Below are 26,057 nucleotides of genomic sequence, written 5' to 3'. Positions count from 1 at the left end.
TTGGAATGCGCTTCCCATTCCCAATGGTCCCCAGTAACAAGTCCCGTTATCCCCCCTAGCATCTCCAGCACCACGGTGGTACCCAGGGTGCGTTATCCCGCTGCCCGGAGCCTGAGCCTGCCCTGGAAGAAGCCCAGGCTCCTGCACACCCGTTCTGGCCTCACCTTGGAAACAGCCCAGGGTTTTGCAAAGCTCGGCTGATGATGTCTTGTGGTTTGAGGAGCCGGGTGTGCAATGGTGGGTTAACAGCAGTTAGGCTGGGAGCGAGTGGATGTGGCAAGGAAGGGCTTTATCTAGGCAGGAAAGATCTAAAATCCCCAGCAATCCTCCCACTACTCGCTGCTTTATTTGATAAGGCAAGGAGCTGCCTCAGCTGTTGCTTTCCTCCCCTTTCCTGCTGGCTTTGCATGCAGCAGGGCATGTCCATGCGGGGCTCATGCCACATCGTGTGCTTCCAGAGGTCTTGAGCCCCTGAGCCTCACCAGACTCCTCTTCCCTCTCACCCTGTGCCCCAGCAGCTCTGCGGTGCGGAGCCCATCACCTTGAAGAGCTCCTCTCCCTCCACCAGCAGCTTTCCAGAGGCAATCCCGCCTGCCCGGTAACCAAAGTGAATAAAAGGTCACTCAAGAAATATCGCAGAGGATTTTGTTATGACAGCACAGATGCCTGTTTATGGTGTATGTGCCTCCCGGGTGCGGCGCTGTGTCTCAGGCTAATAGGTTTAGCTGGGCTTGGGGAGATCTTTATTCTCTTTCCCTCTGACATGATTAGGTTTGTGGAAAGCAGAGCCAAGCAGAGAGGAGACGCTGTGCTTAATCACTGTTACTTGCCAGCCCAGCCGTTCAGCCTGCCCTTTGCCAGGAAAAGGTGTGTTCTTGAGCCCTCTTCACATCATAGGATCCGTATCTCACCGCCTGCAACCTCCAGGAGTTAAAATGCAGTTTTCTGCCTGGACTAGGGTGAGCATGGAAGTGCAACGAGCTAACTGGGCAGCCTGGGAAATGCCAGTAACAAGGAGAGAGCTTGGATCACTCAGGAACTAACATTGGAAGCGTGGCTGACAGGCACAGTGATCAGAAGCGAGGCTTTGGAGTGCTTTGGCAAAGCTCCTGTTTCCCCAAAACCTAATGAGGGGGGGATCCACTTAGAAAAGACCGAGCAGTAGGAAAAGAGGGGGTTTCTTTCTCAATGCTTCTGTTGATTCCATACCATTGTGTTACACTGGAGTGGGGGAGTGTTTCCTGTCACTGTCCCCCAAAACAGGGCAGGGGAAGTGCCTTGAGCTGCCAGGGGGTTGCAGAGCAACACTCCGAGTCCTGCCTCTGCCTTTGCCCTGCCCGTGGTGAGAGTCTCTGGATGTGGGCTCTGAGATTTAAGACATAATATTACTTAGCGAAAGCAACACTTCTTTTAATGCCAGGAAAGAGGAATTGAGCTTCCTGTGCCGTGGTTCTGTGTTAGCACAGGGAAGTGGCTTCTCCGCTCTCTGCTGCGGTGTCCAAGTCGATTTCCTCCCTGAAAAGCACAAACGAATCCCACTGTTGTCACCCTTTGTGCTCCTGTCGTGTCTCCAGTGCTGTGGAGGGTTCATTCCCATTGCAGAGGAATGACACTGGAAGGGCAGAGACCAGCAGGGGCTCTGCTCCCCGGAGCTGGTGCCAGCCCGTGGGGTTTGGCAGGTCACAGGCAGCGAGTGGCAGTGATGAGAGCAAGGATTCGGGTGTCCCGGCCCTGTGAAATGGGGCTGTTGTTGGCAAAACCACCCAGGGAAGGTGGGGAGTGTTCAGGGAGGGTCATGGAGCATGAACTGGGTGTTACTGGATGGAGCCTGGGGGGGAAAAGGGGCTTTCTGAGAGGGGCAGCTGCTGGGTTTGGCAGGGGGATGTTCCTGGGACAACCACCGTGCTCTGTCATGCAGGGTTCAGTTCTGGATGTTGTAAGGAGCATAGTAATGGCACACTCTGCTCTGGGACCTGTGCTCCAGCCTCAAAGCAGCGCAGGCTGGAAAGGAGATAGGGGAGGAAGGCTGTGGGACAGGAGCTGGGCTGGCAGTTAACCCTTCTAGGGGGGAAACCAGCCTCAGCCCTCGCATCTTCGTGGGTCTCATCAGCCGCAGATTTTGGTGTTGGATCATCCCAGGACACCAGTGGGACATTTCTGTTAATTTGAGGAGAGGCCAAGGGGCTGCAGCTACACTGGAGCCTAGAGAAGGTGATGTTTGCTTTCCTAAATGGACTTTAAAATAGAAAATGCCTATAATGACTGCTTCCCAAGGCGCAGCAAGTTGGTCCTTCAGGTTTTCCAGCATGCTGGCGAGCCCGCTGCTGGGTTGGTTTTCATTTCCCAGCTGGAGCAGAGCTCTTCCCCACACCACGGCCCCTGGGAATGCAAAACCTCATCCTGCCTTACTCCACCCTGATTTCTTCCAGGTCACGATGGCTTTGCTCATAAATCAAGGAGGATTTTTTCTCAGTGCCTTTATCCAGCGAGCCTGGCGTGGGGTGAAGTGGTGCTGGTTGGGCTGAACTCATTAGCAGCGAGCTGGGAGTTGGCAGCTCTGATTTATGAAGCAAAGTGACACCGGGTGAATACTCAGGGTCTGGGAGGATTTTGTTTGTCTCATCTGACACCTGCAGCATCCCGATGTGGAGGTGACCTGGGAAAACGTGTCCGTCCTCTTCGGAAGGGGTGATTCCAGCGTCTGCCTTCAGATGTGCTCACAAACCTGCCTCGTGCCATCAGTTTGTGGTGTTAAAAGTGGTAAGAAATCATAGAATCCCAGCCTGGTTTGAGTTGGAAGGGACCTTAAAGCTCATCCAGCTCCAACCCCTGCCACGGGCAGGGACCCCTTCCACTGGAGCAGCTTGCTCCAAGCCCCTGTGTCCAACCTGGCCTTGAACACTGCCAGGGATGGGGCAGCCACAGCTTCTCTGGGCACCCTGTGCCAGCACCTCAGCACCCTCACAGGGAAGAGCTTCTGCCTCAGAGCTCATCTCAGTCTCCCCTCTGGCAGGTTAAAGCCATTCCCCTTGGCCTGTCCCTACATCCCTTGTCCCAAGCCCCTCTCCAGGTTTCCTGCAGCCCCTTTAGGCACTGGAGCTGTTCTCAGGTCTCCCCTTCAGGAGCCTTCTCTTGTCCAGGCTGCCCCAGCCCAGCTCTCTCAGCCTGGCTCCAGAGCAGAGCTGCTCCAACCCTGCAGCATCTCCGTGGCCTCCTCTGGACTCACTCAAGGAGCTCCACGTCCCTCTTGTGTTTATTGCAGCTCCACAGTGGATCGTTTGCCTCACCCCAGTACCTCAGTGCTGCTATCCTGCCTGCTTTGGGCTCTGCCCAGCCAGGTCTCACCCGTGCTCCTCTGCAAGGAGTTTAAAACATAACCCGTGGTGCATTTGTCACCAGGATCAATGGTGCTGTCAGCACTGCTTTGCTGTAATCACTTGTGCTGTCCTGCCAGAGCTCAGCAGCTCCGTGGCTGCTCCTCTCCCTGCTCTGCTGCTTAATGTGCTGCTGGAGAAGAGCTGGGGCTTCTCATCCCAGCCCAGCTCGTGGAGCAGCTCGCCCTGCACCGCTGCTTGTTCCCCTGCTGCTGAGCGATTGCTGGCTCCTTCCTGATGTTTCACTTGGGGATAGGTGGGAATCTTCCTTGCCAGCAGATGCCATTTGCAGAGGCCCCAGGAAGGTTCAGGTTTTGTCCATGGAAAGCCTGCACCAGCTCAGCTGCTCCGTGTCCCGCAGACATCTCTGCTCCACAGGCTGACAGCTCCCCATCGTGTCAGGTGGCTGCTCTGGGTCTGTGTCCTTGCCATCTGCAGGCGTCTCCATGCCCAGCTTCATCCCTCAAAGCCACATTTCTCTGTCGGGCTGCATTCAGAATTCACTGCTCAGCCCAGGGATGGTTTTAAACCTTTTTCCCCTTCAGGTTCTCTCCTTTTCCTGGCCTTGTTGAAATAAATGGTTGGATGCTGCTCCAGGGTATTTTCCACCCTCTTCACCGCTCTCTTGTGCTTGTTAAAGACATTAATGTGGTCCAGGAGCAAGTGGTACTCACTGGGGTTTCCAGGCTGGCTGGTGCCTCTGGGTAGGTCAAAGCTGTGTGGTTGGCCCTGCTGGGAGAGCAGCACTCGTTTTGGGGATGCGAGGAAGGAGATGCCTCTGTGCCATAGAGCAACAAATACGGTGGCTTGGATCCCTGAGGTTTGGGGAAGGAAGAGGACAAGGTCCCCGAGTGCAGGAGACCCCAGACATGTCCCACATCACGCCCTGGGCAGAGCCAGCCCTGCAGAGCTCATCCTGGTTTCCAGCGAGGTCCACGCTCGTGTGGGTCAGTGCCCACCAGTGGTGGACCTGGCGGATGTAGGTGCTGCGGATGTGCCGCTGGATGCAAAGAGCAGCTCCCACCCAGGGTTTTCCATGGCTTTCCTCCCTCTGGCCTCTCCCCATGGAGCCAGACCCGGGTTGTTGTCCTCAGGGAAAACAGAGGAGGAGATTTGCTGCAGTTTGACTGCAGCACTGACGGGGACAGGACAAGCTGCTGGTGTGCACAGGCCCCTCGTGCGTGTTGGCAGCTGGCAAAGCACCCCTGGACCCGGGTCCTGCTCCTTCCCCTCATCCCTCTGCTCAGTCCTGCTCTGGCCAGCCCGGGGTTGAATTTCCACCTGTAACCTTGCTGTGGGGACCAGCGACAGGGAGGCTCCTGCCCTGAGGTGTCCCAGCCCTGCAGCAGTAGCACCCAGCTGAGGCCACATCCACTGCGCTGGGAGCAGGCACCTTTCCTGTGTGCTGGCATCGGGTCCTTGCTGTAAGGCTGGGTTCAGGGGGAGGTTTCATGCTTTAGGATGATCACATTGGCTATGGGGCTGCCATGCATCCCAGGGAGGATGGGCCATGCCCCCAAAGAGATTTGCTGCTCAGTCCCAATTTGCTAGCTCCAGTATAGCAGTATAATGATTTCCCACTATAGCAGCCACCGTGTCCCAAGATCATCACCTCTGCAGGGGGGTGACAGTGGCCTTGGCCACCTAAAACCCCATATGCGCGCTGCTCTCAGCTCACAGAGCGCGAGCACCCGGCCCCTGCTCCCACAGCCGAGGAGCCAGGACAGAAAGCTGGTGCTGGGCATCGCCCAAACCCCTGAGCTTGGTGGTGGGGATGGTGGAGAGGAAGTCACCAGGACCTGGACTGGGCAGGGGATGGCAATGGCACTCGCTCTGCCATTGCCCAGAGCAGCGTGTGGGGGGGCTGCGGGTGATGCTGGGCTCAGTGGAACAGAGATGCTCCCCTGCTTCCCAGCCCACTGGAAGCTGCAAGTTCCCCTTGGAAGTTCCTCCACGTGAGCGTGAGTTCACAGCACGTCCCCAGCACCCGGTGAGTAACCGCGGCCTCACCAGCGCCGTGCAGGGAGAGGCTCCTCAGCGGGGCTGTCCCAGCACGGGTCAGCTGCTTTGGTGGTGAATCCACATCGAACTGTCCCGAATCCCTGACCCTGAGGGGGTGGCAGGGCCGGGCCGGCTTCATCTCTGCTCCTGCCATGTGTGTGCTCTCTTTGACTCATGCCAAAGGGGGAAGTGGTGCTTGGGGAGCCGGGCACCAGCCTTCTCCTCAGGGTGCCTTGGCTTGAGCCCGCTCCCTGCACCATCCCCAGGGCTGGGCTCTTGCCTCCAACCCCCCTTGGCATTAGCAGGGTTCACTCTGTGTTCTGGGGGCTGCAAAGCGGGTGCTTTGGTGATGCCAAGGAAGAGGCAGCACAGGGAGGGTCTGATGCGGTGCCGGGGGCTTTGGGTCAATGCTGCAGGGAACAGGCAGCTGGATGGTGAGTGAGGACCTGTCTGACCCCGAGATGAGCTCAGGTCCTGGCTGCTCCCGGGCTTTGCTGCAGGGACAGACCCTGCTGCAGGCAGTGGAGGAGCTGTGCGGGGCCGGGCTTGGGTTGAGTCCTGCCTGGAGCTGGCACCTCTGCCTGGGGCTGGTCTTTACCGTTAGCTCGGAGCAAAGAGCAGGACCTGGCCCTCGGCCTTCCCAGCTCTGTCAATATTTGCCGGCAGCAGCCCCATGCTTGGCCCTGGCTCCTGCTCTTCACCTTCCAGGAAGGGGCTGGAGCGGGAGAAGGGGGTTCCTGTAAGCACTGATAAGCCGGGGCAGGAAGGAGCCGTGGCTCTCACTGGTTGCTCTCCCAGTGCGTGCACCGGAGCAGGGTGGTGGCAACGGGGGCTCCGTGCTTGGCCCTTCCCAGGGCTGGGAAAACTGAGGGAGGGCAGGAACAGGCACCCGCAGGCACCCACCGGGGCCAGGCTGAGTGTGGTGCGGGGATGCCAGCGGTCATGGGACGTGAGCATGGGACTGGTGGGAGGAAACGGGGTTGGTGCAAGGCTGGGAGCACAGGGACAGCCCAGGGGGGATGCCCAGGTTTCCTTGGCTTGGCTTGGCTTTGCTCTTCATCCTCTTCGCGTTTCTCGGTTCTGGAAGTCCCATCCCGTTGTGGCAACTCCAGGAGGGCTCCAGGCACATCCCTGCGCAGCTCTGGGACAGATTCCCTTTATGGCAGCAGCAAAAGTGGGACCGCAGCATCCCCGCTGCCACCAAGCGCAGGGCACGGAGCCCTGAGCGCTCCTGCACCCTCCCGGCGCAGCGCAGGGATGCTCCGCGCTGCCGGCGGCTCCCGGGGCGCTGCTGGTGCCGTTGCCCCCGCTCGGTGCTGCCGCCGCTCAGCTCCGATGCTTTCTAGGAACCGGCTCTTGCCCAAGTGCTGGTGCCAGAGGAAGCCGCCACCCCCGCGGCAGCCGCATCCGGTCCCCCCACCCGGGGACCCGGTCCACCCCGCCTTGGAAGCGCCGGGGCCGGGCAATGGCAGCAGCCACAGACCGGTCCCGAAGGATGCTGTCCCCTTGTGCCCCGTGTCTCTGTCCCCGTATCCCCGCGCCCCGGCCGCACATCATCACCCCCACCCCACCGCAGGCAGCACAGGCAGAGAGCCGGACTCTGGAGCAAAAATAGTTTATTTCCATTTATATTGCGTATAAAACCGAGCAGGGATGTGTCTGTGGGGCTCAGGCAGCAATAAATACGGTACAAAACACACCGGGATGGGCTGGGAACCATCCAGTACAGCTCCGGGAACCGGGAGACCGGGAAATGGATGAGAATAACTTAAACTGCAATAAATACACTGAGTTTAGCAGGGAATGGGGATGGGCGGTGGAAAAACCTCCTCGTGGGAAGCTGCTGCATCCCTACGGCACCTCCCTTCTCCCCTCCCTCTTCCCTAATGACTACTAAATATCAGTGTCACTATGCCAACGAGAAGTGACACCGGTCAGGTCTGTCCCTGCAGCCCAGGCAGGGAAATGCTGCTCCAAAGCTGCTTCATCCATGGATGAAGGCGGTTTTCCTGTGGGATGCAGCGCGCTGAGCCCTTGGGGTAGCCCATGGGGGCTCAGCCCAGCAACTCGTAGCAGAGATACACTTTTGTTTAAATATTAAACAAGGGCGATGCTGCGCACGGGTCCGTGTGCGGTGGGGCCGGTGCCGAGCAGCATTCCCGTCCGGAGAGAGCTTAAATAGCCATAAATATTAAATAGGTGGGAAAGCCGGGAGCTCCCGGGCAGGGCGCCAGGGCTGGGACATAAATAAATGGGGAGAGGCGGTGTGGGGCCGGGGTCAGAGGTGTGCGAGGTGCCGCAGCGCCCGGTACGTGGCCTCCAGGAACCGCTGGAAGTCGGCCAGGATGAAGAAGCTGCCGACCTGGTGGTGGAAATGGGAGGAGAAGGCGGGCAGGGGACCCCGGGCCTCCGTGGGGTACGTCACCGTGGCCAGGCCCAGGTCTTCCATCTGTAACTGGGCAGAGGCAGAGGCATCAGCTCCGGGCCCTGGGAGCGCGGCAGCAGAGCCCCGTGAAGGCACAGAGTGGGTTGGGTTGAAGGGACCTTAAAGCTCCTCCAGCTCCAACCCCTGCCACGGGCAGGGACCCCTTCCACTGGAGCAGCTTGCTCCAAGCCCCTGTGTCCAACCTGGCCTTGAGCACTGCCAGGGATGGGGCAGCCACAGCTTCTCTGGGCACCCTGTGCCAGCGCCTCAGCACCCTCACAGGGAAGAGCTTCTGCCTAAGAGCTCATCTCAGTCCCCTCTGGCAGGTTAAAGCCATTCCCCTTGGCCTGTCCCTACATCCCTTGTCCCAGGCCCCTCTCCAGGTTTCCTGCAGCCCCTTCAGGCACTGGAGCTGCTCTCAGGTCTCCCCTTCAGGAGCCTTCTCTTGTCCAGGCTGCCCCAGCCCAGCTCTCCCAGCCTGGCTCCAGAGCAGAGCTGCTCCAGCACTCGCAGCATCCCCATGGCCTCCTCTGCCCTCATTCAGCAGCTCCACATCCCTCTTGTGCTGCTGCCCCAGAGCTGGATCAGGACTGCAGGGGGGGTCACCCCAGAGAGCAGCAGAGGGGCAGGATCCCCTCCCTGAGCTGCTGCTCACGCTCTGGGGGTGCAGCCCAGGATGCGGTGTCCTCGCTGTGCCCATCCTGCCCCCCAGCTCCCCTCACCTGATGCTGGATGTTGGAGGACAGGTTGGCAGCATCCAGCTGCACGCTCTCCACCAGCGCAGCGTGCCCGGGCAGCAGCTCCAGGACAGCATCGAGGGAGCTTTGGTAGGTGCGGAGTCCCTCTCGGATCTGGCTGAAGCAGGCTTCCTGCGGGGTGCATGGCGTGGTCAGCTCGGCACGGCCACCGCAGCGCCGGTGGTACTGAGCCCGGCCAGCTCGTGGCACAGGTGGGCCCTGGCACTCACCGCCTGGAAGCCGCGGCCGTGGCACCGCTCCATGGGCACCTGCGCCATGCTCAGGTCCTGCCGCAGCAGCAGCAGTTCTTCCTCCTTGCACAGCTGGAAGGTGTCGCACTGCGGCCAAAGGGGGGACGTGGTCAGGGGGGCTGGAGGACCCCGTCACCCCCAGCTCCCATCCCTGGGGTTTGGGATGGGGGAGACCTGGTGCCGAGTGTGGTGGAGATGGGGCTGCCCCTCTGCTTTGTGCCCTGGGGCGGTCCCCAAGGGAGCAGCAGCCCCGTGCACGGCCACAGCCCCACAGCAGCGAGGTGCAAGGGGTCAATAAGGATGGGAGGGGGACGGCCACCGCTGCCACCCCAGCGCGGTGCCCGGGACTCACCACCGCGTGCTGCAGCGCGGCCACGTCCCCCTTGATCTTGCGGGTGAATTCCAGGTTATTGCTGAGGAAGATGAGGAATCTCTGGTCCCCCGAGAGCTCGGCCAGCGGCGCCCCGAGCAGCGCCGGCCACGGCGCCCACAGCAGCAGTGCCAGCACGCCTGCGGGAACAGCGGCTCAGCACCCACCGTGCCACGGCCCCACCGCTGCCACCGGGGATGGAGGCACCGGCACAGCCTGGGGAAGGGACCCCGTGGAATGGGGGAGATGCAGCAGGCGCTGCCCGTGTGCCACCGGTGCCGTGGCGCTGGGGCCGTCGGCTGCAGGCTTTGGGTGTGTGGGTGCGGCGGGTGCTACAGGTAGAATGGGGTTAGTGGGGGCTCTGGGAGCTGTGGGAAAAGTGGGTGCGGTGGGAGCGATGGGTGCATTGGGAATGATGGGTGCAGTGGGAGCAGTTTTAGCAGTGGGAGCAGTTGGAACAGTGGGAGCACTGGGAGCACTGGGAGGAGGAATGGGAGTAATGGAAGCAGTGGGTGCAGTGGGAGCAGGTTTAGGAGTGAGTGCAATGGGCTCAGTGGAAGCAGTGGGAGCAATGGGACCAGTGGGTGCAGTGGGAGCAATGGGAGCAGTGGGAGCAGTTTTTAGCAGTGGGAGCAGTGGGTGCAGTTTTAGCAGTGGAAGCAATGGGAACAGGGGGAGCAGCGGAAGCAGTTTTAGCAGTGGGAACACTGGGAGGAGTTTTAGCACTGGGAGCAGTGGGAGCACAGGGAGCGCTGGGAGCAGTGGGAGCACTGGGAGCACAGGGAGCGCTGGGAGGAGTGGGAGCACTGGGAGCAGTGGGGCTGTGGGGCTGCGGTACTCACGGGTGACAGCGCACATGGTGCCCAGCTCGGTGTCTCCTCCTGCGCGTGAGGGTGGCCCGGCCGATGCAGCTGCTGCCCCGGCATTGATCAGGGCATTTATAGCGGCCGCGGGGATTCACACCGATGTGGCAACAGCTCCGGTTGCTTCATTGCCTTAATCACCAACATGCAAATCCGGGCGCGGGTGCTCGCCGCTGCCCACCCCTCCTGGCCTGGGGCTTTCCCGGTGGGCAGCGGGTGCCCCTCAGCGCAGCGGCAGCCGGCGCCCGGTGGAGCCCTGGCACCGCGGTGGGTGCCCGGTGCGGGGCCGGCGGCTCGGTGACACATTAACCCGGCTCTCGCCTCGCCGCCCAGGGCCCAGCACTGCAGGGTCACTCCCCGGTGACCGGGCAAGGGGACGGTGGCTTTTCACAGCCGGCATTCCCTTGGGATCAGCGCCCTTCCCAGCCCATGTGGGCACCTCCCCTGCCCGAGCCCCTCACCGCGGCATCGGGGCGGGCAACAACGGTGTGAGCTTCCCGGTGGTGGGAGCAGTTGGAGGTGGTCAAGGTGAGATCCCAGCCAGGCACTCGCCCAGGGCCGCAGGGCTGGATCCTGCCTCGTTGGGTGCTGCAGGGCTGGGCTGTGCTCAGCATCCCCATCCATGAGCACAAGGGGCCTGACCCCCTCCTCCCCGGCTGGGGCCGTCCCGATCAGCGCCTTCGGGGAAGCATTGGCCAGGGCAGCCCGGCACGGGGCCGGCTGCTCCCACCCCATTGTGTCCCCACGGCGCTGACCAGGGGGATTTGGCTCATGCTGCTTCCCGCAAGTGCTTCCAGGATGATTTGCTGGGTCGGTGCCAGCTGGAACGGCTCCTGCCCGGCACGGGCCAGGGTGTGGGATGCAGGGATCCGGGCAGGGTGACGCCAGCGCAGCGCTGAGCTCTGCACCCAGCCTGGGTCCCATCACTGCCCTCCTGCAGGCCATGGGGAGGGGGACAGGGACCACTGGGATGGGCCCCAGAGCCAGCACCAGGCTCTGGGAGCTGCTCCCACCTCCAGCTGGGGAAAGGACCCCCCCCCATTGGTGGCTGTAGTCAATCTGTGAGCATCACCCAGGGCCTGGCAAGAGGCTGGTGTTCACTCTGAAACCTAATGGTGACTTCCCCTCTTAGACCTGGCACTACCTGTCCTGCCTTCAGGCTGTGTGAAAGGACCCTGGTAGTGGAGCCTGTTTATAGGGAGGACACCCCCAACTCTACACGTGCCCTCCCCAGAGCCACTGGAAACCATGGCCCTCCTGGAGCCGGTGCCCATGGAGGGGGTTTGTTGCATTGTGCCCATGGGGGTGAGCCCGGAGCAGAGCTGACATCTCAGCGGGTCGGACTTTCAGGAATCAGGGTGAGGGGGACGTGAATCAGTGCTTGGTGGAGCCCAAAGTCCCCGTCAGCTTTCCAGGGAAGGAAGGAAGGAAGGAAGTGGTGACCAGACCCGAAACCCTGTGGGTGGGTGCTGGGGCACGAGGGCAGCACAAAACCCCCTGGGACCGGAGCTGTCCAGCCCCAGGGACTGTCCCCAGCATCCACCCCACTGCGGTTCTGCCTCTTGGTCACCCTTCCTGTGTGGGGCCTGACCCAGGCACCATCAGCCCCTGCCCAGCATCCCTAAGTGAACGCTTCCAGGGTGTCCCCTAGTGTTCCCAGTGCTGGATCCAGCTCTCACCTTCCCTGCTCTGCCCCACAGGTGACCTTAGAGCAGGGACAGGCCGGACCCTGGGCAGCCCCATGCTTAACCCATAGCCAGGCATGGACACATTGGGACACTCATGGATGGCCCTGGAGAATGAACACCCATGGTGGTGTGACCCAATGGTGCAGCTGCAGGTCCCATCACTCCCCGACACTGGTGCCTGTGAGGGACAAGGATCCAGCTTAACCCCAACCCCACCCCATGCCCTTCCCAGCAGGACTTGGGGGGGGGAGGGGGGGTTCAGCCCTCTATGCAAATGGTGTTTTTCCCACTTTTATTTTAAAAGTCATAATTGAAGCTTAACAAAGTTTGACCCCATCATCGCTGCGAGAGCCGGGGGCACCCGCGGTGCCGCGCTCCCCGCACCCGCCCCGGCTCTGCGGCCCAGGGAGGCCCCAAGGGCAGGGGCTCCTCTGTGCAACCCCCGTGACCACAGGAGACCTTAAAAGAATGCTGGGTGATTGGGGAAGGGGGATCCCGCTGCGGGGAGCAGGGGGTGGGAAGAGGCTGCATGGCCAGGGATTTCCCCCCCCCCCCCAGTGTCCCCCTCCCACCGGACAGACATGCAGGTATCTATAAAAGAAAGGGGCCGGGGCCGTGCGGGGGAAGCGCTGCACAGGCAGCATCTGCCCTAGGGACAGCTAAAAAAGTAGAGGCAGGCCAGAGGCTCAGGGGAAGCCGTCATCGTCGTCCTCTGCCATCTCCTTTGCGAACTCCAGGTCCTGCTGCTCGCGCTCCCGGCGCTCCTGCAAGGCAAAGGCCAAAAGAAAAAGGTTGGTGGAGGGCCGGGGCCAGGAGCTGCGTCCGTGCTGCAGCCTCGGAGGTTGTAAAGGAACCCCCTCCAAAGAGACCTCACCTCTGCAGATTCCAAGTCTTTGTTGTAGGATTTGGGTGGGAACCTCATGGCCTGGAAAACAAAGAAGGAACTTCATTGGGGACAAGGGGTGATGGGTTCAAACTGAACCAGGGGAAGTTCAGGTTGGAGATAAGGAAGAAGCTCTTCCCTGTGAGGGTGCTGAGGCGCTGGCACAGGGTGCCCAGAGAAGCTGTGGCTGCCCCATCCCTGGCAGTGCTCAAGGCCAGGTTGGACACAGGGGCTTGGAGCAAGCTGCTCCAGTGGAAGGGGTCCCTGCCCGTGGCAGGGCTTGGAGCTGGGGGAGCTTTAAGGTCCCTTCCAACCCAAACTCTTCTATGGTTCCAAGAGGAGAAGCTCCTCGAGCGCCGCCGCTGTCCCCTCAGCCAGGCCCTGCAGCCCCTCGCACCTTGACGGACATGTTGTGGATGTCGAGGCAGAAAGAGATGCGCTGGTGAAAAGCCAACTGGGGCTCCCGCGTGGAGTAGATGTCGATCATCTCCTTGGACTGGACGTAGCCCTTCTCGTGGTTAATGCTGGCCTCGATCACGCCGTCCCGGATGGCCTGCAAGCCGGAGCGCAGGTCAGGGCACCCGCTGCCTCCCGGGGCTGACCTTTAGGGGGAAGGGAGGAGCTGGCTGCTGTGACAGCAGCGCTGAGCTCAGGCCGCGGCGCACAGAGAGGGGATGTGGTGCCCTGGGTGTCCCCAGCGCCCCTTTGGAGGGGCCTCAACCTAAAACCAGCGACTGCCCCAGGGAGGGAGCCTGCTGCCAGAAGCGGGGGCTGTGGGCAGCTCAGGACGCAGAGGGACAGGACTTGATGCAGGTACCTTGGCAACAATGAACTCTGCATCCTCTGGACTGTCCAGCTGCAGCTTCTGGGCGATGTCAGCCAGGGAGATGCGAGAGTAGGACAAGCTGATCATCCGGACACCTGCGAGGAGGGACAGGAGTGCAGCCCCCCGGGCCAGGCAGCCCAAGGGTCCCCAAGCACCATCCCTGCAGCCTCCTACCCGTCTTGATGACGTTGTGCCTCAGACGAATGATCAGGGTGTAGGTGCCATCGGCCTGGAACTTGTCCCCAAACTGATCAAGGACTTGGTTGAACTTGGCCAGGTTCCCAGTCCTGACAGCTGGAGGAGAGAAGGTGCTTGTCAGGGAAAGAGAATGGGGAAAGCGAGGAGGGCAGCTCCTTGCCCCCGAGAGCTGCCTCCTCCCCCTCCCCAAGAGGAGCCTGCAGCTGAATCCCCTTGAGGGGAGAGGAAGTCCCCACTGCTCCCCTTCCCAGGGCTTCCTGCTCCCCCAGAGCCTGGGACACGGCTCAAGGCGCTGCCTGTTGTACCCTGAGTCAGGAGGAAGTAGGGCATGAGCGAGCGCTTGAGGGAGGGCTGTCTGAACTGGAGCCTGTCTGGGATCTCCCCCAGCAGCAGTTCCACCACGATGAGCAGCTTGTGCACCTGGAGCAGAAAGAGACCCCGTGAGCCGCAGCTTCCCTGAGGATCCAGGAGGATCCGAGCCCCTCGAGCTTCCCATCCCTGCTCACTGTCTGCTTGAAGCCGACGGCCGTGTGCTGCGGGGCCTTCCGCAGGGCGTTCGTCATGGTCCTCCGCGCCTCCGAGTACTCCAGCTGGATGGCCTTGATGCGCCCTGCGTTGAGACAGGCCACAAGGGGCTTGGAAAAGCAAATCCAACTGGATCCACTGGATCAAATCCTGCCTGGAAACCCCATCTCCAGCTGTTCCAATGGGTTCTGTGCAGATGCAGAGCCCTGGATCTCGGGCACAGCCCAAGCGCAGGACCCTCTGTCTCACCCGTGTAATAGAGGTACCGAGCCCACTCGTTGTTGTTGGCCTGCTCAGGAAACACGGACTTGGAGACGAGCTTCTCGGCCTGGTCGTAGAGGTTGTAATGGAGATAGTTCCTCAGCAGCAGGTTCAGGATGGTGGCCTGGCCGTCGGCATCGTGCCGCAGCGTGGCCGTCCGGAGCCGGGCGTGCAGGAAGCTGCAGGGAAGGGAGGGAACGTGGCAGGGAGGAGGAAAGCAGCAGCCCTGGCTCTTTGGGACGCAGGTCCCAGCCTACCTCCTGACCACGTCGAGTTTGTTCAGGAACTCATAGATGCGGGAGTGGTAGTAGTAACATTTTGCCACCACCAGGTCAAGGGCCCGGCGGTTCTGGGAGCTGATCTTTTGCATCAGGTCGTCAGATACCTTCTGAGCCTGCAGGAGGGGAACAGAGCTCAAGGTGGGGGAAGTGATGCTCTGAAGAGCAGCGAGGCTGCGGGGCTGAGCCCAAGGCTGCCTCCAGATGCAGCTGGAACAAAGGGCAACACAGAGATGCGGGTCCCCTGGGGGTCTCCACACCCTGCCTGGTGCAGCAGCACCACACAAAGAGCTCAGGGGACCTCACCTCTGGGTACCGCTTGCTGTTCATCAGGTAGATGACCAGGAGCAGCTGCAGGTAAGTCTCCACTTCTGGCAAGAGCGGGGCTGAGGCCGCCTTCCCCGTGCGCGGGCGAAACTGCAGCTCAGCTTCCGTGTCCATGGACTGAGGGCAGAGACATTGCTGGATGCCTGCTCCCCCCCCCATGCCACCTCTGCCTGCAGCAAGGCCCATGTGCAGCCCGGTGACAAGAGCCAGCCCAGCTGCTGGCACCCTGAGCTCCCGGTGCCCTCCCACTGCCCCCCAAGCAGAGGTTCCTCAGTGCAGGGAATGGTGTCCCCTCTGCCCGTACCTCCTCCAGGAAGCCGAGGAGGAAATCCCGCACGGCGCTGTTGGAGGTGAAGAACCCATGGATGGCTTTGTGGAGCACGTTGGAGTTGAGGCGGCGGGAGGTGGAGGGCAGGGCCCGCAGAGCCCGCAGGACGTAGCGCGGCTCCTTGCCCGACACAGCCTTTTCCAGCTGCTTCACGTGCTCCTTGATGTCTGCGGGAGGGAGCACCGGGAACAGCCTCACCCGGAGCAAAGGCAGCACAGGGTCCCTCTGTCTGCTCAGGGCACCAGGACTGTGCACTCCCCAGTGTCCCCCCCCAACCCCTTCTCCGTCCTCCCTCTGCAGCCCACCGAGGCTCTTCTGCAGCTCCCGCCACCCCCTGCTCCTAAGGGTGCCCCCCTCAAACACAGCTCCCCTCTTCCCTTCCCCTCATAAGGCCCTCACAGCTCTCTTTTGCCACTGACACCCTTTGCAGCACCCCCTTTTCCTCACCCCGCACTACTCCCTCCTCCTCAAGGCCCCCCCATTACGCCCTCCTCATCAAGGACCCCCCATTACCCTTCCTCCTCCTCAAGGACCCCCCATTACCCTTCCTCCTCCTCAAAGACCCCCCCATTACCCTTCCTCCTCCTCAAGGACCCCCCATTACCCTTCCTCCTCCTCAAAGACCCCCCCCCCATTACCCTTCCTCCTCCTCAAGGACTCCCCCACCCTCCTCCTCAAGCCCCCCCAGCCTCCCTACACCCCCCCATTCCCCCCTTCTGCCCCTCCCCAGCCCCACACAGTTCCCCCACCGAGGCTCCCAACGTGAGACCCTTCTCCCTTTCCCACCCCCACGTTACCAGGACCCCGTCCCCGTCCCCGTCCCCCCCCGCTCACCCTCCAACGTGATGGCATCGAGCTCCCGCTGCGGCTGCCGCTCCCCGCCCGTGTCTGCGGCCGCCGCCTCCTCCTGCATCTCCACGTCGGGGGGCGCGGGCGGGGGCCCCTCGGGGGGGGCCTTGGCCTTGTCTCGGCGGCGGGACGGGGCCTCCTGCTTCATGACACTGCACCAAGCGCGGGGCACGCCGGGAGCCGCCAGGCCCCGCCCCGCCCCGCTCTCAGAGCTAGGCCCGCTCAGCCGAGCGCCGAGCGTTCGGCTCCTTCCGTTCGCGCCCGCTCGGGACTTTCCGTCACGCTCTCGGCTGTTCCCGCCGCTCCCGCCTGGCTCGCTGAGGTGAGGTGCGAGGGAGCGGGGATGGCCGCGGGCGCTTCCCTCCGCGAGGGCTCGGCTTCCCGTCGCCCCGTGGGTACCCCCTCCACCCCCTCCCGTGCTGTTGGTGTCCCCGGAGCCGTCAGTGGCCGCCCAGGTAAGCGGCGGGGCCCTTCGCTGAGGGACCTCAGAGCTGGGGGGGGAGCCGGGCGGGGAGCAGCGCGGCGTTACCTCAGGGTAAAAAGCGCCCTTTGAAAGCGCTGTGTTGGTCAGGAAAGAGCTTTATTTGTAAAGCGGCCATCAGGGCGGCTCTGAAGCGTGCTGCTGCAGGTGGGGCCTGCGTCCTTCACCTCCTCTGAGCTGCCCCTCGGCAGCTCATTGAGCTCTGGGGTTGCTGGGGGGCTGCATGAGCAGCGGTGGAGGTGCTTTGGGCTGCTGAGGAAAGCCAAGGTCGTGTAAAGCTCAGCCAAGGGGTGGGCATTTGGGCCAGTGGGGGTTGCAGTTGGCATTCGGCATTCATGTGGGAGGAAAGGAAAAGCAGGGTTGGGGTCTGTCTTCCATAAGGAGTTTTCTTGCCTTAGGTTTGCTTTTAGAGTCATTGAGTGGTTTGGATTGAAGGGACCTTAAAGCTCACCCAGCTCCAACCCCTGCCACGGGCAGGGACACCTTCCACTGGAGCAGCTTGCTCCAAGCCCCTGTGTCCAACCTGGCCTTGAGCACTGCCAGGGATGGGGCAGCCACAGCTTTTTTCCTTTGCCACTCATTTCAAAGCAGTGCAAGAGCCTCACCTATGCAGGGATGAAACCTGGGGAAAGAAGCTGGCTTGTGCTAAGAGACTTTCAGATACATTGTGAAGTGATTATCTTTAAATGATTGTGCATGGGAGGGCTGTGTAACCTAACAGGGGTTACTCAGAAGATTGAGGATGTACAGAGACACATAGAGGGCTTCTGTGGCTGAGGAGGCGTCTTCTGTGCAAGCAGCAGATCCATCCTCACGGAGCTTCACCCCGCTCATCTCCATCATTGCAATGGTTACTTGGCGGTCCCTCTCTCGGGAGAAGGAGAGCAAGCTGGGGTCTGCGCTGAACCCCTTCCTATATTCTCTCTGTTTCAAGATGCTCTCAACCTTCACAGCAAGGACCAAAAGAAAAGGCAAAATCAGTATTTTAATATCGCAGCTGTGGAAGTCGTTAAGCAAATGATCTCTTGGGTTTGCGAAGTGCTGCTCATATGGGACTTTTCAACCCGAAAGATTATTGTGCTTGTGTATTCAGTTCCTGCCTTCTTGGGGATTGGTTATGGCCAAGGAATTAAAATTGTAGAATCATAGAATAGTTCGGGTTGGAAAGGACCTTAAGATCATCCAGTTCCAACCCCCCTGCCATGGGCAGGGACACCTCTCACTAAACCATGGCACTCGAGGCTCTGTCCAGCCTGGCCTTGAACACCGCCAGGGATGGAGCATTCACAACCTCCCTGGGCAAAATAGTGTTTTTTTTGCTGTTTTCTTATTTAAATCAGGAGCCAAAGAAGCCAGGGATCTCTGACCACCATTTCCAGCCGAGCAGTGGTAGCTGGGCCCGATTGAATGCTGATTATCAGCAAAACAGCTGGTAGAAATCTTTGGCCTTCATGTCTTGGGGTGATTTTCCTTAAAGTATGCTGATCTCTGCCAAGTTTGAAGCAATTATTCCTTCCCTTTTCCCAGTGTTACCCTAAATTGGGGTACTGCTGCCTGTGTCATCATGTCAAAGTTGCTTTACTTGAAATAACACCCCCCCATCCCTTCATTTGGGCCCAATGAGGTGTATGTTCTCTCACCAGCTTAAGCTGTTGGGACACGATCTTGTTTTCCAGGGACTCGAGCAGCAGCAGGTGCTGATCCTCACTGAGCTCTGCAGAATTAAAACAGGTTGTGCCAAAACCCCACCACAACTGGAGCCAGCTGGGGAGAAGTGAAGGGTGAGGAATGCTTTTGGTGTATTCTGGTGCTACTGATTTCTCTGTTAAAGTGGCCAGCAAGCCTTACCTTCTAAAGCATCAAGGGTGTAGGTGATGGCTGCTGCCATGCTGAGGAGAATGTCTGCTGAGGAATGGTGCAAGCGGCTCAGCAGGTCTTTTAAGGCTGCGCTTTCTGTTTTCAGCTCGCCCCTGTCGCCTTCATCAAGAACTGCTTCCATCTAGGGGAGATAGGAGGAAACAGCAGGGTTTAAGAGGCTTGTGAGTCCAGGAGTTTGTGAGCAGTCATGTAGTATGTATCTTCCCCTCCCTAAGCTATTTGTGAGGCTGTAATTGATAGCTGCAGTTAAAGACAGGATAGGACATTTAAATGGTTTGATACCTTCAAGTTAACCTGCTAGGCTCTACAGAGGACACATTTCTGCAGTTGACTCTGTCCTGAGCACCTTCTTTGTCTGTATGGTGATGGAGACCAGACATGCACTGTGTGAAGGCTTTTGGGGTTGGTAGTTGTGGTACAGGAGAGGTGGCAAGAGGTGGATGTCTCTGTCTATAAATCCTGGTAGTAAGAGGAGCTTTGCTTACCTTGTGGCTCAGTTCTTGGAAGAGGTTCCTGTCTCCCATCACAGCTTTGATGGCTTTTAATAAGATGATGGACAGCTGAGAAGACAACATGGAGAGAATGTGACAGTTCCTTTTCACTTCTGCCTCCAGTGCTCCTAATATTCCTTCCAGGACATCTGAAAAGCAGAACGAGCCCAAATATCAGTTCCAAAACAGGCAAGGATGAATACTTTCTTTTAAAGCAATGTACAACTTTGAGTTATCGTGTCTCGAAACTACAGCAAAGACACTGATTCTGGTGGCTTGTGTTTGGAGAGACTCAATCTTGCCCAGAGGGGGAAGAAATAGTGCGAGGGAAAGGAGTAAAATGCATTTCTTACCATCAGATGCAAGCCTCAATGTTTGTTTTCTTGGCATGTAGCAAAGATCTGCAACAGGAAAAAAAGGACATTGCTGCAAGGCTTCAAGCTGGGGTGTCTATTTTACCAGGGTGGTTGATTTTAAGCCTGAAGATGTTGGTGTCCCAGGTCTGAGATACCACATGCTGGTTGTAGGTCAGGTGGTGCTCTTCTCTAGTGCACCTGTTCATTTAGGACTCATTATTCCTGAATCTCGTTCCTTACTGTCCTGTGCTTTTCATCAGGCAGCGAATGTGTTAAAACACAAGGAAATTAATATGACAGCTTATACTCCACCAGATCCACGCACGTGTGGGGAGCACAGGGGCAGAAAGGCAGCTGTGCGCTCTCCAGTCTTGCAGGCTTTATGGAGCTCAGTCCTTTCTTTCTTTGCCCATCCCAGTGAAGGAGCAGCCACCCTGTTTGCTCCCTGACCTTCCGAGGAGGAAAAGAAACCAAAACCAGCACTGCTCTGTGTCATGTCTCAGCAGGAGCTCTGCAGTTCCTGGAATGTGGAGCTGGGGCTTCCCTCTCTCATTCCTTATCACCCCCTTGAAGCTGCATCTCTTTCCCAGGTAGCTCTTTTAACTTGTATACTATGCACAGCTTTTTCTCCAGGGGGTTTCTGTCACTCACACTGTGTTCATGCCTGAAATCAGCTGAGGGCACCTGTGAGGCTAAATAATGCTTCAGAAAACATTTTTCCTCTTCTGTGATGTTTCCCAAATGGAGGAGTTGGCAGTTTTTGGAAGTTACTTACCCCACGTTGCATCTGAAATGGCCAGCTTGAATGCCCTGAAGGCCAGGGTGCAGCCTTTGGGTATGGTTATGCTTTGTTTGTTCCCTCTGGTGCCCTGCTTAGCAAAAGACAAATGTGTTACCAGGCTTGAGGATGTGCAGAGGGTGGGGAAGGGCCGAATCCTGAGCCTGAAACCCAACCTTGGCACAGAACTTGACGTAAAACTGGGCCATGAAGTTGCCGTCTGCCTCAGAGATTTCCTGATAGCTGGCCTCCTCCAGGGTTTCTATGGTCTCATGAACCACGTACAAATTCTGCCCTGTTTTCTGTAGTTGTTGAAGGAAGGTGTGATTTGTATTAATTTTCCTAAAAGAGAAAAAAGGTCGTGGTTTAGTTGGGACAGAAGTCCTGTGGGACTGTATGCTTGAAAATATCACTCTGTTTGTGGCTTCTGGGGGGAAAAAGGTGGCAGAAAATAGGCTTGGAATTCTTGCTGTCCTCAATGCATTCCTCTTCTCAGAGGGGCAGTGGGGTGGTGGCCTGTCAGGTCAGATGGATGACGTGTCATGATCTAACTGCTCCTTTCCAGGCACAAACCATGAGAGGAGAGGCCCTGACTCCATCTCGAGGTGTTCCTGCTTTCTGAATGGCAGAGAGATCTGTAAGCATTACAAAGCTTGGTTTGGAGTCTTCACCACCTCTCTTTCCTGGCCTCTGGAAATCTGCCTGCTTAGGGAGGATGCATGCTCCCTGGTTTTGGGGTTTGGCTGTTGGAAAAACCATTGTGTGACCTGGCGTGGGGCAGAGGAGGATGACCCTTTGTGCCTGCCTTACCTTTCTGTTTTCAGTGCCTCAAGTTTTGCTGGTGGTATGTGTTTCTTCTGCAGCTTGATGGACCACTCGCTGGCCAAGGAGGCAGCTCCTTTCAGCTCCGCTCTTGCGGGGTCAGCAGGAACGATGAGACTCCCATCAATTCTGTCAGTGCCACTCTTTTTGATTAGAAATTGCCTTGAATCTTGTTCACCTCCATTGGGAATGAGAGACTCTGAAATCATTCCATGCATTTGCGTAAGCATGATTACGCAGACTCAGTCTTACAACTAATTGTGCACAAGAAAGATGGGACATGGTGGAGCTCAGCCCCAAATGTTTTGTCTGTGGAAACTGTGAGTTTAAGATTGATAAATGTGGTCTTTACCTGAGCTTTTACCATCCTGTCCAGGCAGCAGTACGTCCTCCAGTCTGTACCATGTCTGTTTGTAGCGGGGAGATCGCTGGAATATGGTTTGTTTTTTTCTTCTCACTAGCCACAGGGGTCTGAAATGTTCATGGTCCAACATGCTGCGAACTGGGACCAGGTCTCCATCTGGATCCATTTGTTTCACTATGGATTGGGTGACTTTTTTAAACATCCTGTTGCAGCTGGATGAATTTTTGATCCACAACAACGTAGACTTGTGCCTTAGGAAGAGGCAAGACACGTTAAGCCAAATTACTTGAAATATAAGGAGAAGGATGTAGCAAAACATTTTGGTTTAATTAGGAAGACCTTTTCCAAATGGATAAGCACCCCAAAAACCCTGTGTTAGTCCAAGACACAGCTTAAACTGGATGGTTTATAGGAAAGCTTTTGGAGAGGTAGGAGTATGAATCTCATTTCAACTCACCATATCCTTTGCTGATGAGGAAAGCTCATTTGGAAGCACTGATCTTCAGCACTGGAGTCTCTTACTGCCCTTTCAATTAAGCTATTTTGTTGCATGTGCCAGTACATACCATTAGCATTTTCATTACTGGACACTGCACCTTAACCTAGGACCTGTCATGGTCCTAAATGCTTGAATCAGTTTAATTTGGTGATTTGGTGCCCTGATGCAAGTTTAAAAGGAAAAAGGTTGAGTAGTTTATTGCCAATTTTTGCTGTTTCCCCTGTGCATTTTGTTGCTTGGCAGGAAAGAGCAGTGCTTCAAAATAAGAGCAGCACAAAAAGCTTGTATTTTTGTCTTACTGAGAGAACTGAAAGTGCTGAGAGTTGAACAGTGTGTTGTAAGTAGGAGAAGTATAAATGAAACCCAGAAGTGTTGTAAGTAGGGAAGGAAGAGACCTTGTCAATGGCAAATCTCCCCCAAAATATAAAGGAATCCCCCCAGCACAGCTCCTTGGATGGGCCCTGGTGCTCTGCCTGTGTCCCGTCCCCCCACCCCAAGAGAACTGGCTGTTTCAAAGGCAGAAGAAGAATCACTGTTGGTTTCCTAACAGTGATTTTAATCCAGAGTTTGAGGTTTTGCTTCAGTTAGTGTATAGAAGGGGTGATGAAGAACTTTGTATTGGATGTGATGGAGCTAGGGATAGAAAATCATCTCCTGCTGAATGTGGGATCATTTAGGTAGCTCTGACAGGACTCATTCCCTTGGGAGACATCAACCAGGGATAAAAAAGAAACCAAAACACTTCACAGTTTGCTCTACCCCTCATCAGGACCGAAAGCGCTTCAAAATATACTTGCCTGTTTGTGGGGTGAGTGGCTTCTCCTTCACGGGAGGGCAACCTGCGGAGCGGTGCACGGAGCTTCCAAAACGGAGCAGCCTCTCAAGCAGCAGGCTGGGACCTGCTCTCTCCCTGCCTTTTTCGACTGATTTGGAAACATCTGCTGAATGAGACAGAAATGCTCCTTGCTTGTGCAATTCTTCCGGTAAAAGCTAGTCACTGACCTGGCTCCAGCTGTTTGATTGGTTACAGTGGCTGTGAGTAACTTCTTCTACAGATAAGGCACTCCTCTGGGGCTGGATTTCCAGCATCATTTCGGTTTTCATTCATACTCTGCCTCTTGGAATGAGGAGCAGAATGTCCTGAGATTAGGAGGATTTCAGTTTAGCCTGGGAGAGGGGTAGCTCATCAGGTGTGGTGCTGATAAGGAGACAACATGATGTTGCTGTAGGCACTTTTACGTTGACTTATAGATGATATTATAACTTAGATGTGCACACATGCTGCCATGCATTAGGGCTTGTTGGTAGCAGAGGGGTTTGTGTGGCATACAGGTGTGGTTGCCTGCTGAAGTGTCTATTGTTGCTCAATCCATCATGTGTTGGAATTGCCATGAATTGCCCCTCTGCTCTCTTGAGACCTCACTTGGAGTATTGTGTACAGTTCTGGTTTCCTCAACATAAAAAGGACATGGAACTGTTGGAACAAGTCCAGAGGAGGCCACGAGGATGATCAGGGGACTGGAGCACCTCCCGTATGAAGATAGAATCATAGAATCGTTAGGGTTGGAAAGGACCTTAAGATCATCCAGTTCCAACCCCCCTGCTGTGGGCAGGGACACCTCACACTAAACCATGGCACCCAAGGCTCTGTCCAACCTGGCCTTGAACACTGCCAGGGATGGAGCATTCACAACCTCCCTGGGCAACCCATTCCAGTGCCTCAGCACCCTCACAGGAAAGAATTTCCTTCTTATATCCAATCTAAACTTCCCCTGTTTCAGTTTTAACCCGTTACCCCTTGTCCTACCACTACAGTCTCTAATGAAGAGTCCCTCTCCAACATCCCTATAGCCCCCTTCAGATAATGGAAGGCTGCTCTGAGGTCTCCACGCAGCTTCTCTTCTCCAGGCTGAACAGCCCCAGCTTCCTCAGCCTGTCTTCATACAGGAGCTGCTCCAGCCCCTGATCATCCTCGTGGCCTCCTCTGGACTTGTTCCAACAGTTCCATGTCCTTTTTATGTTGAGGACACCAGAACTGCACACAATGCTCCAGGTGAGGTCTCACAAGAGCAGAGTAGAGGGGCAGGATCACCTCCTTCACCCTGCTGGTCACGCTCCTTTTGATGCAGCCCAAGATATGGTTGCTTTCTGGGCTGCAAGCGCACACTGAAGCCAGTCCATGTTCATTTTCTCATCAACCAACACCCCCAAGTCCTCCTCCTTGGGCTGCTCTGAATCTCTTCTCTGCCCAACCTTAGCTGTGCCTGGGATTGCTCCGACCCAGGTGTAGGACCCTGCACTTGGCATGGTTAAACTCCATGAGGTTGGCATCAGCCCACCTCACAAGTGTGTCGAGGTCCCTCTGGATGGCATTCCTTCCCTCCAGGGTATCAACTGAACCACACAGCTTGGTGTCATCGGCAAACTTGCTGAGGGCGCACTCAATCCCACTGTCCATGTCAGCAACAATGATGTTAAACAAGACCGGTCCCGACACCGATCCCTGAGGGACCCCACTCATTACCCATCTCCAGCCGGACATTGAGCCATTGACCACAACTCTTTGTGTGCGGCCATCCAGCCAGTTCTTTATCCACCGAGTGGTCCATCCATCAAATTGATGTCTCTCCAATTTAGAGACAAGGATGTCGTGTGGGACAGTGTCAAACGCTCTACACAAGTCCAGGTAGATGCCATCAACTGCTCTACCCCTGTCCATCATTTGCGTAGCCCCATCATAGAAGGCCAACAAATTGGTCAGGCAGGATTTCCCCTCAGTGAAGCCATGCTGGCTGTCACCAAGCACCTTGTTGACTTTCATGTGCCTTAGCATGCCTGCCAGGAGAATCTGCTCCAAGATGTTGCCAGGCACAGAGGTGAGACTGACTAGTCTGTAATTCCCTGGGTCATCCATTTTCCCTTTCTTGAAAATGGGGTTATATTTCCCTTTTTCCAGTCCTTGGGAACTTCACCTGACTGCCATGATTTCTCAAATATGATGGCCAGCGGCTTCGCAACTTCATTCTCCAGCTCCTTCAGGACCCGCGGATGGATCTCATCAGGACCCATGGACTTGTGCACGTTCAGATTTTTAAGATGGTCTCGAACCAGTTCCTCTCCTACAGTGGGCACAGGGTCTTCATTCTCACAGTCCCTGCATCTGCCTTCCAAGACTTGGGTGGTGTGGTCAGAGCCTTTGCCAGTGAAGACCGAGGCAAAGAAGTCATTCAGAACCTCAGCCTTCTCCAAATCCCGTGTAGCCAGTTCTCCTGAGAGCTTCCTGAGGGGGCCTGCATTCTCCCTAGTCTGGTTTTTATTTGCTATGTACCTGTAGAATCCCTTCCTGTTATCTAGCTAAGTTTAGGGTTTATCTGCCTCTAGCTAAGTTTAATTCTAACTGAGCCTTAGCTTTCCTAACCTGATCCCTAGCTTCTCGGACAACATCCCTGTACTCTTCCCATGCCACCTGTCCTTGCTTCCACTTATTATAAGCCTCTTTTTTCAATTGAATTTTCCTCAGCAGCTCCTTATCCATCCAAGGAGGTCTCCTGGCCCTCCTGCTGCACTTCCTTCTGGTTGGGATGCAACACTCCTGAGCTTGCAGCAGGTGATCCTTGAATATCAACCAAGAGTCTTGGGCCCCCCTGCCCCCTAGGGCTGTATCCCATGGAACCTTCTGAAGCAGGTTCCTGAAGAGGCCAAAGTCTGCTCTTTTGAAGTCCAGGGCAGTGAGCTTGCTGAACGCTCTTCTCACTGTCCTGAGGATCTCAAATTCGAGCATCTCATGATTGCATGAGATCACATGAGATAGGCTGAGAAAGTTGGGGCTGTTCAGCCTGGAGAAGGCTGCGTGGAGACCTCAGAGCAGCTTCCAGTATCTGAAGGGGGCCTATAGGGATGCTGGGGAGGGACTCTTCATTAGGGACTGCAGTGACAGGACAAGGGGTAATGGGTTAAAACTGAAACAGGGGAAGTTTAGATTGGATCTAAGGAAGAAGTTCGTTACTGTGAGGGTGGTGAGGCACTGGAATGCATTGCCCAAGTAAGTTGTGAATGCTCCATCCCTGGTGGTGTTCAAGGCCAGGTTGGACAGAGGCTTGAGTGACGTGGTTTACTGTGAGGTGTCCCTGCCCATGGCAGGGGGGTTGGAACTGGATGATCTTAAGGTCCTTTCCAACCCGAACTATTCTATGAAGTGTTTATT

At 57.1% G+C, this 26,057-nt stretch overlaps 3 protein-coding genes across 4 annotated transcripts; all 3 read right to left on the bottom strand.

The window, feature by feature from the left end:
* Positions 1–7,402: 7,402 nt before the first annotated feature.
* CSF3 (colony stimulating factor 3) lies at positions 7,403–10,371 on the bottom strand. 2 transcript variants are annotated; one of them, XM_057416646.1, is made up of 5 exons: positions 10,001–10,371; positions 9,141–9,298; positions 8,768–8,875; positions 8,523–8,669; positions 7,403–7,830 (listed from the first exon to the last, which is right to left on the bottom strand). In XM_057416646.1, the coding sequence occupies exons 1-5, from the start codon at positions 10,014–10,016 to the stop codon at positions 7,654–7,656; spliced, it is 606 nt and encodes a 201-aa protein (XP_057272629.1). In that variant the 5' UTR covers positions 10,017–10,371; the 3' UTR covers positions 7,403–7,653. The 2 variants fall into 2 exon arrangements, with proteins under 2 accessions (XP_057272629.1, XP_057272630.1); XM_057416647.1 differs by having other exon boundaries at positions 7,403–7,824.
* Positions 10,372–11,987: 1,616 nt separating this feature from the next.
* PSMD3 (proteasome 26S subunit, non-ATPase 3) lies at positions 11,988–16,380 on the bottom strand. Its single transcript, XM_057416631.1, has 12 exons — positions 16,170–16,380; positions 15,312–15,502; positions 14,987–15,124; positions 14,660–14,796; positions 14,391–14,581; positions 14,123–14,226; positions 13,922–14,036; positions 13,593–13,712; positions 13,410–13,513; positions 12,990–13,145; positions 12,584–12,634; positions 11,988–12,473 (listed from the first exon to the last, which is right to left on the bottom strand). Exons 1-12 carry the CDS (start codon positions 16,330–16,332, stop codon positions 12,396–12,398), a joined length of 1,548 nt encoding a protein of 515 aa, XP_057272614.1. The 5' UTR covers positions 16,333–16,380; the 3' UTR covers positions 11,988–12,395.
* A 627-nt stretch (positions 16,381–17,007) lies between these two features.
* GSDMA (gasdermin A) lies at positions 17,008–21,855 on the bottom strand. Its single transcript, XM_057416661.1, has 10 exons — positions 21,812–21,855; positions 21,343–21,605; positions 20,979–21,189; positions 20,345–20,510; positions 20,166–20,259; positions 19,388–19,435; positions 19,029–19,183; positions 18,514–18,664; positions 18,306–18,379; positions 17,008–17,610 (listed from the first exon to the last, which is right to left on the bottom strand). The coding sequence occupies exons 1-10, from the start codon at positions 21,838–21,840 to the stop codon at positions 17,380–17,382; spliced, it is 1,422 nt and encodes a 473-aa protein (XP_057272644.1). The 5' UTR covers positions 21,841–21,855; the 3' UTR covers positions 17,008–17,379.
* Between the last annotated feature and the right edge of the window lie 4,202 nt (positions 21,856–26,057).

The sequence above is a fragment of the Pezoporus wallicus genome, unplaced genomic scaffold (assembly GCF_028554395.1).
Source record: "Pezoporus wallicus isolate ANWC-B61680 ecotype Strahan unplaced genomic scaffold, APGP_CSIRO_Pwel_v1 scaffold_7850, whole genome shotgun sequence".
In the NCBI taxonomy this organism is placed as follows: Eukaryota; Metazoa; Chordata; class Aves; order Psittaciformes; family Psittacidae; genus Pezoporus; species Pezoporus wallicus.
This window is presented reverse-complemented; position numbering and strand designations above follow the sequence as displayed.